The sequence below is a fragment of the Asparagus officinalis genome, chromosome 4 (assembly GCF_001876935.1).
Source record: "Asparagus officinalis chromosome 4, Aspof.V1, whole genome shotgun sequence".
Taxonomy (NCBI): domain Eukaryota; kingdom Viridiplantae; phylum Streptophyta; class Magnoliopsida; order Asparagales; family Asparagaceae; genus Asparagus; species Asparagus officinalis.
This window is the reverse complement of record NC_033797.1, coordinates 54,607,931-54,616,706: the sequence shown is the minus strand read 5'-3', so window position 1 is coordinate 54,616,706 and position 8,776 is coordinate 54,607,931. Positions and strand designations below refer to the sequence as shown.

Here is an 8,776-nt window from a genome sequence, read left to right as displayed (position 1 = left end):
CTTCGTTTCCTCTCTCATTCCCAAATCCCCCAGCCGCCGCTACTCATCCCAAATCCCTCAGCCTCAATCCCTCTCTCTCGCACTCTCTCACTCTCCTCAGGGCCACGAGTCCAGCAGCCTCGATCCCAGCCGCCGCCTCTCTCACTCTCTCTCACTCTCCTCAGCCACGGTCCGCCCGCCTCTCTCACTCTCCTCAGCCACAGTCTTCAATACTTCATGGATCTAACTCCGCCTCAGAATCAGGCTCCAGATGTACCTCCGGCTTTGGGGGGGACACCCGCACCAGTCAATGTCGCCGAGGCCGAGGTATAACTCTCAGTGATCTCTTTTTTTCTTTCCTCAGCCACAGTCTTCAATACTTCATGGATCTAACTCCGCCTCAGAATCAGGCTCCAGATGTACCTCCAACTTTGGGGGGACACCCGCACCAGTCAATGTCGCCGAGGCCGAGGTATAACTCTCAGTGATCTCTTTTTTTCTTTTGCTCAGGATCTAATCTATTATTCCGCAGTCTTTTAGTTTTTCTTGTGGATCTCGAAACCATGATGCTGGTAGTGGTAATGGATCTAATCTATTTTTCGTTTTTATCCTAAATTTAATAACTCTCAGTGATCTCAATGTGGTTTCCCCTTTGGAAGTCAGCAACAACAAGAAGATGATATAGGGAATGTATGCTATGAAGTGCTTGATGAAAGTTTTATTCTTTCCTCAGTGTTAAAGTTGTTGAATATGGTTTGTTGCGTTCGTTTGCTCCTGCCTAATTCACTGTACAAAGCTGTCATTAGCATTACTTTTGTTGAACTATTTGCTCAGTTGAAACTTGGTGTAGTTTGCTTTCAGTTAATTCTTAATTCACTGTACAAAGTAGTTAATTCTTAATTCACTGCCTAATTCTTAACATGTGGTGTAGTTTGCTTTCAGTTTTGATCTGTGTTTTTGTTGTTGTGTTGTGTGCATATCTCACTTTAGTTTACAATAGTTTGCTTTAGTTTGATTTGGTTCAATTTGGTTCAACCATGATTATAATGCTTACATACATGTTTACAATAGTTTGATTTATGCATATTAGTGTGATAAAAAGTTAAAAACCCTAATTTAGTTGAATTGTTGAAATAATCTGCAGGCTTCTCAAGAGGAGAATCCTAATGTAAATGCAAGTCAAGTTGATTCTAATCAATCTACACAAGTCTCTCAGACTTTGACTAAAAGGAAAGCAATAAAAGAAAGATCGGAGGTATGGGATCATTTTACTAAGTTTAAAGATAAAAATGGTGACCCAAAAGCAAAATGCAAGTATTGTGAAAAAGTGTATTTTGCACATTGTAAAAAAAATGGTACTACAGCTCTTCACAATCACATGGAGTCTTGCAAAAAGCATCCACATAATGTCGACACTCGACAGAAGTTATTAAATTTACAGGCAAATCGTGATTCACAAAGTGGATCTAGTACAAAAATGGGAACCCTTGGTAGTTGGAGTTATGATGAAGGAGCCATAAGAAAAGCCCTCAATTATTTTGTCATTTTGGACGAGCTTCCATTCAAGTTAGTAGAGGGTTTAGGGTTTAAAAATTTTATGTCAACCGCTTGCCCTAGATTTCATATTCCTTCTCGTTGGACAATCCAAAGAGATTGCTATGAAATTTACCTTGAAGAAAAAAAAATTTGAAGAATTTATTGAAAGCTACATGTCAGAGGGTGTGTCTAACAACCGATACTTGGACTTCCATTCAAAATATTAATTATATGTGTTTAACGGCACACTGGATTGACAATGATTGGAAATTGAACAAAAGAATAATAAACTTTTGTCCTATTTCAAGTCATAAAGGAGATGATCTTGGGAAGGTGGTCGAGAAGTGTTTACTAGATTGGGAAATTGAGAATGTTTTCACCATCACGGTTGATAATGCTAGTTCAAATGATACCATGATTACATACTTAAAAAAGAGGTTCAACAATTGGGGAGGCACAATGTTGGGTGGGAAATATCTTCATATGAGATGCATTGCTCATATTGTTAATCTTATTGTTAGTGATGGGCTCAAAGGTTTGGGGGATTCCGTTGCTCGTGTTCGTTCCGCGGTGAGATATGTGAGGCAATCTCCATCTAGATTAGCTAAATTCAAAACTTGCATTGAACTAGAAAAAATTGAATTTGGTTCATCTTTATGTTTGGATGTATGCACTAGATGGAATTCCACTTATTTGATGTTGAACATTGCTCAAAAATATGAAAAAGCTTTTGAAAGATATGGTGAAGAGGATCCCTTCTTTAGATTTGAACTAAGTAATGGAAATGGAGCTCATGGAATGCCATTGGAGGATGATTGGGTTAATGTGAGAAGGTTATGCATTTTGCTTGAAAAATTTTACAAGCTAACATTACTTGTTTCAGGTTCCTCATATGTGACAAGTAATTTTTTTCTTCAAGAAATTGGTAATGTTGCTTGTGATTTGCAAAAATGGAGATTGTCTGAAGATGCATTATATGCTAGAATTGCTAATAAAATGACAGATAAATATGAGAAGTATTGGGGAAGTTGGGAGAAGACGAACATGTTGATTTACATTGCGGCGCTTCTAGATCCACGAAATAAAGAAGATTTTGTGACTTTTATTCTTGAGCTTACATATGGTGAGAAAGAAAGTGTTGATAAGTTAAAATTCATCAAAGATGCCGCATTTGCATTATTCAATGACTACAAGATTAAATATGGAACTGAAATAAATGCAAGTGAGCAATCAATTGGTGCTTCATCTAATAATATTGACAGTGGTGATGTTAATCAAATAACCGATGTAAGAAGTCAGTTTAAAAGGTTGAAAGCCGCAAAAGGAAGTGTCGAAGCAAAATCAGAGTTGGAAAAATTTCTAAGCGAGGATGTTGAAGCCGATCAAAGTAACTTTGATATTTTAGCTTATTGGAAAGTTAATAGTGCAAGGTTCCCAATTCTCTCTCGGATGGTTCGTGATGTATTAGCTATTCCAATCTCCACAGTTGCTTCTGAATCTGCTTTTAGTACAGGTGGCCGAGTACTTGATCCATTTAGGAGCTCATTGACTCCGAGAATGGTACAAAGCCTAGTATGCACTTCTGATTGGCTTCGAAACTTGTTGGCTACGCCGGGTTCGAGCAAAATTTGATTTGAAGAAGATTTGGATGCTCTTGAGAAGTTAGACATAGGTATTTACCATTTATGTTTTTGTATGTTAAATGATTTGATTTTTATTAACTTTTTATTTGTTTATCTTTCAGATTTGGGCAAGCTTTCAATTGAACTGACAATCACAGATTTGTAAGAGCTTTCATGGAAGAACACAGGTAAAAAAAAAGTTGTGATCTTTATGAATTCAAGTGTCTCCATAATATTACATGAAGGTTGCAATTCTCCTCAACTTACTATGAGTTTTGAGTGGAGAAAATCTGAATATGCTTTAAAGTAATTTTCTTGCTATATATAATGTTCTGATCTAGCTCTTGGTATATGCAGTTCAGTTCATGAATATGCTTTAAAGTAACTTTCATGGAGTAATTTTCTTGTATATTGCTTTTGAATTAAAAGGGATGAGAAGTATCGGCCTCAGATTACTATAAAACTTAAGTCCCTTGTATTACAACAACAATAATCCTCTCCTTGTGCTCACAGCTCATCATCCATAGACTTTATCCTCTCGTGCATTTTAATATATAAATTTCTCTTGTTGTATGTAGATCAGAAGCAACCACATTCTTTTTTTTAGAAAGAAGTGGAAAATAGTTTATCATGAACACCATTATAATGAAAAAAACATATCTAGAGTACACCACAAGCAAGCATAACATACAATTCTGGACTGTTTGTTTACGCAAGGAGCCTCAAAATCTTGAAATCTTTTCTACAAAACCTAAAGTAAATGTAGAAATTCTCAATTCCTTTTTTAACCGATACTTCGCTCACGTCCCTAGCCAGGCCTATAATTATACAAGAAAATTCTCAACTTTAAGAACAACATTGTGATTTACATTTTGTACTTGACTGCAGGATCTCGGCTCATGGTGCTTCATCGGCACGGTTGCAGACATGCTGTACCTCGTTCTGTGATTTACACTTTGGCCGTGATTTACATTTTGTACCTCGTTCTGTGATTGTTTTCTTCTATTTACAGTTTTCATGTTAGTATGAGTATGTAAACTTTAACTCTACATTCCTGTTGTTGATGTACTGATGTCTTCTCTGTGATTCCTGTTGACTGTATTTTTGATACCTCAGTTGTATGTTGCCTCAAGTTAGAAGTGTTGTAAATCACATTTTGTACCGAAGTGTATTCCTGTGATTCCTGTTGACAATGTATTTTTTGATACCTTAGTTGTATGTTCCCACTTGCTTCTATATTCAATTGGTGCTTATTTCATTTGCTGCTTTGTTTATTTGCTTGGATGCTTGGATATAAACTTTTGGGACGAGCAATATTTGTACATTTGAATGTTATACTTGATGTAGGTTAGAACCGAACAAACCGAACCGAACCGCACCGAACCGATTTGTAACGGTTCGGTTCGGTTTTGAATTATAGGTGGTTCGGTTCGGTTGTTCAAATTTTGGTAAAAACCGACCCGACCCGAACCGTGCTCACCCCTAGTTGTGGTGTTCACGAGAAGAGAACGCTTCTTTGGACTGTAACCGTCTCATCCTCGGAAGTACTGTGCATACCCAACGCTACCGTAGGTGCGGCATAGTTTCTTCAAGGCCAGTCCTCTGTTAAAAGAGCGATTCGACACTTCTGTAAAGTATCTCAAACTTGAAGTGTATCTAATATAATGTTTCTAACTTTCTACTCTTTTCTTTCTTTCTTGTATAGTTTGTTCGGTAATACTTTAAAACTGTTTTTATGCTTATTTTTTCCAACACAATCTTGGCCAACACTCAATCAAATATCAAAATATAAAAATTGTACTTTCTTAGTCAGTTTTTTTTTTTTTTTGGTTAATACTTTCTTAGTCAGTTGGTCGTGACGAAAGAGCTGAGCACCTCATTTGTGTGCCTACATTATGCATACTGAAAAAAGAAATATCCGCATCTATCTAAGAATTTTCTATTTTAGTTTCTTACCAAATTGTGGCTGTGGATGCTTGGTCTTGCTCCTATATATTGACCTAATACAAGTCTTGCTAGTTTCTATGATTTGTCTCTTTGCTCGCTGCTGCTTCCAACTCCATCAAATTCAATGGATGCTTTTATTAATATAAATAGGAGACGTATCGATCGAATTTTATCAATATAAATATGAGACGTATCACCTTGGCTCGGAACAAAGAACCAAGCAAGATCTTTCGTGATCAAGACTTGATGATGTGAACGCGTGAAAGAAGCGCAGAGCAAAGCAAACGAGAAGGGGGGCCACCACGTGAATGAGCTGGAGACAAAGTGTACTTTAGCAGGCCCACCCGATTACTGTTGCGGTCCTATAAATAATAACGTGATTCCTAGGGTTTCGGTGGGCGTGCAAGGCTAAGTGCAGCAGGGGGAGAACTTGGGAATTGCGGCAGTGTTTTTTTTCTCTTGGTTACAGCTTTGGCTGTGAGCAAGCAAAAGGGAGAATTAATTGGCGGCTGCAGTAGTGCAAATTTGAGGAGGTGCAAAAGTGTTGGCAGCGTTCTTTTTGGACGACGTGCAAAGAGTCCTTTTATGCTTTTGAGAGATATAATTGTGTGAGGGTTTAGATTGAGTGATTGTAAACCCTAGTTGTATTATCTCTCCCTCTAATAATAGATCTCCCCCTCCTTGCCCCGTGGACGTAGGCAGTTTGCCGAACCACGTAAAATTGGTTGTTTGAGTTTGTGGCCATTGTAATAGTTTTTAGGATCCCTCGACGCGCAGTCCTAGAGCTGACGAGAGGAAGAGCTAATAACCCACTTTGATGGGATATTAGGCTTCAGATTCTTGTTCCCTTTGAGAAACAAGAATTCTTATCGATCTTTCTCTCTTATTGTGCACCAGAAACTCTGCCGAAATTTCTGCTGCGCACAACAAGTGGTATCAGAGCCCAGATTTCAGATCTAGGGTTTGGTTGGAGGAGTAGATCAATTTGGAGGCTCGTTTAGGGCTTCGTTGGTGATAAAGGTGGGATCTTTTGGTAAAGACTCTATCTTTTAGTTTTGGATCTATTCTTTGTTCGTTGGTGCATAAGATGTCGGGGAAAGAAGGTGCTTCGGGTGTCGAGGGTGGTTCTTCTGGCGCGAAGACCATTTAGAGTTTGAATATCCACTCTATGAAGATAGATGTGGAGAAATTTAATGGCACAAACAACTTTGGATTATGGAGATGCGAGGTTTTGGATGCGCTGAACGTACAGAATTTGGAGGATACATTGGAGTTAGATGGCAAGCCAGATGAGATTGAAGAGAATGTTTGGAAAAAGATGAATCGAACGGCGTGTGGTGTGATTAGGTCTTGTTTGACTCAAGATCTAAAATATGATGTGATGAATGAGACTTCTGCAAAGAAGATTTGGGAGATTCTCGAAAGCAAGTATTTGACCAAGAGTGTGGAAAATCGCTTGCATTTGAAGAGGAGACTTTATCGTTTCCAGTTGAAGAAGGGAACCTCCATTAGAGATCACATGAACCACTACACAAAGCTTCTTGCGGATTTGGCGAATGTGGATGTCAAGATTGAAGATGAGGACAAGGCGTTGCTGTTGTTGAGTTCCTTGCCCGACGAGGAATATTCCCTTTCGTATAGTGAGGTCACTGCTGCATTAGTGAATTATCAGCTTCGGAAGAAGGATAATGAGACTTCGATTGAGCCGATAGCAGAGGCGTTGGCCGCAAAAGGGAAGAATTCGAACCGGAAGAATTAGAAATCACGGTCTAGAGTAGGGCATCCTACAATTGGAAAAGATCAGTGTGCTTGGTGCAAGGAGACTGGTCATTGGAAGAAAGACTGCCCAAAGCTCGACGAATGGATGAAGAATAAGCAGAAGAGAAAAGGGAAGCAACCATCATCAGAAGCAAACATCGTATCGGATGGTAATAATTCTGACTCTTCTATTTATTCGCTTTCTATCAGTCCTACTGATATCTATTCGGAGGAATCTGAATGGATGTTGGATAGTGGTGCGACCTATCATGTGTGCCCTAGAAGGGAATGGTTCTCCAGTTTTGAGAAGCTGGTGGATAGTGGTGTGGTGTACATGGCTGATAACCGTGCATGCCAGATCCTTGGGATAGGAAGAATTCGCAGATGTGAGATATGTTCCTTCTTTGAGAAAGAACTTGATCTCGATTGGAGCTTTGGTTGGAGAGGGTCTGAAGGTTCGTGTTGAGGACATGGTTCTCGAGATTGCAAGAGACTCTCATATTTTGATGAAGGGCGTCAGGAGAAATAACCTGTATTACTTGACTGGAGATATAGTGGCAGGTGGAGAGCTGACGACTTCTGTTGATTCGACTAGACTACGACATTTAGGGCTTGACCATTCCAGTATTGATTCCTCGCATAGATTGAAAGAGAGTGCAAAGACCTGCAGTTTGAAGTCCAGTGAACATGTTGATGTGAGCAAGAAGACCGAGGTGAAGTGTGGCACCTCTATTCACCGTGCTAAGGGTCGTTCTGGAGGAGTTCACGTGGATGTTTGGGGGCCTTCCAAGGGGGCATCATTGGGAGGTAATAGGCGTTTGGTTTCCTTTGTTTGTGGCTGTTCTAGGCGTGTTTGGGTTGTAACCAAATCCCCTATGGATAAAGTCCTAGTAGTCTCCAACAGATTGAAGAAGTGTGATATTGGCAGAAAGGTGAAGGTACTCCATTCTGGTGGGAGGTACAAGATGGACCTGTTTCTGCATTGGAGCCGAGCTCACGGCATTGCGAGACACTTCGTTGGGAAGGAAATCTTGGGGCAACTAGATAAGATGACAAATTTGGAGAACCGTGCCTTGCTGGAGGAGGATCGGTGTTTGTGGTCGAGCAATGGTTTGCAGAAGAGTTTTTGGCCAGAGGCTTCGACATATTTGGGTCATCCTATTAAAGAGTTGTCAACTGCTGTGATTGGAGGTAAAACTCCATTAGAAGATAGGTCTGATAATGTCACTTTGGTTGAGGCTTCGATGAGGGAGCCAATTGACTCTCAGCAGGTGGAGAGTTTTGGACAGACCTTAGATGTATCGCATCGGGTGGAGATTGATGCTACTCCACATTAGGTGGGGATTTTCCCACATACTCCAGGTTATTCTGCATTGGTTAGGATTCTAGCTGAGGTGACACAGCGTGGGAGTTATTTGGATTTATGTGCAGATGATGAGTTGGTTTTTGAATCGAGTGCAGCTGGCAGACATAGTTTGAATATGGCCATTGGTTCGCGTCAGGTGGAGGTGTTTGAGGCCATTGGAGGTGCTATCAGCCGCAGAGTTGATGATATTGGAGAAGGGTTGCGAACTCTTCTATTGGATTGAGGTCGTTAGCGGCCATTTGGGTGAACTACGTTCGGCTTGATTCCTTGGGCAAGAGGATACGTAGGCAGTCTTTATGATGCCGGGTTTGGATTTTGATGGGGGTGAGATCGATTTGGTGAGTTGATACTGACATTTGGAGAGTGTTTGCATTCTCATTTGGGTTCTCGACTTGTTATGGATTGAGTCTGTTGTCGTGAATTGTTTCACGATGTACTGGACACAACAAGTGAGACATTTGGTTTGGTCGGTATCGGCTCAGTATTGATAAAACTTCGCCGAGGTGGAGAATTGTGAACGCGTGAAAGAAGCGGAGAGCAAAGCAAACGAGAAGGGGGGCCACCACGT

The 8,776-nt window shown here is 40.2% G+C and overlaps 1 protein-coding gene across 1 annotated transcript; it reads left to right on the top strand.

The window, feature by feature from the left end:
- On the top strand, positions 217–3,147 carry LOC109838738 (zinc finger BED domain-containing protein RICESLEEPER 2-like). Its single transcript, XM_020407161.1, has 3 exons — positions 217–306; positions 1,124–1,545; positions 1,824–3,147. The coding sequence occupies exons 1-3, from the start codon at positions 217–219 to the stop codon at positions 3,145–3,147; spliced, it is 1,836 nt and encodes a 611-aa protein (XP_020262750.1).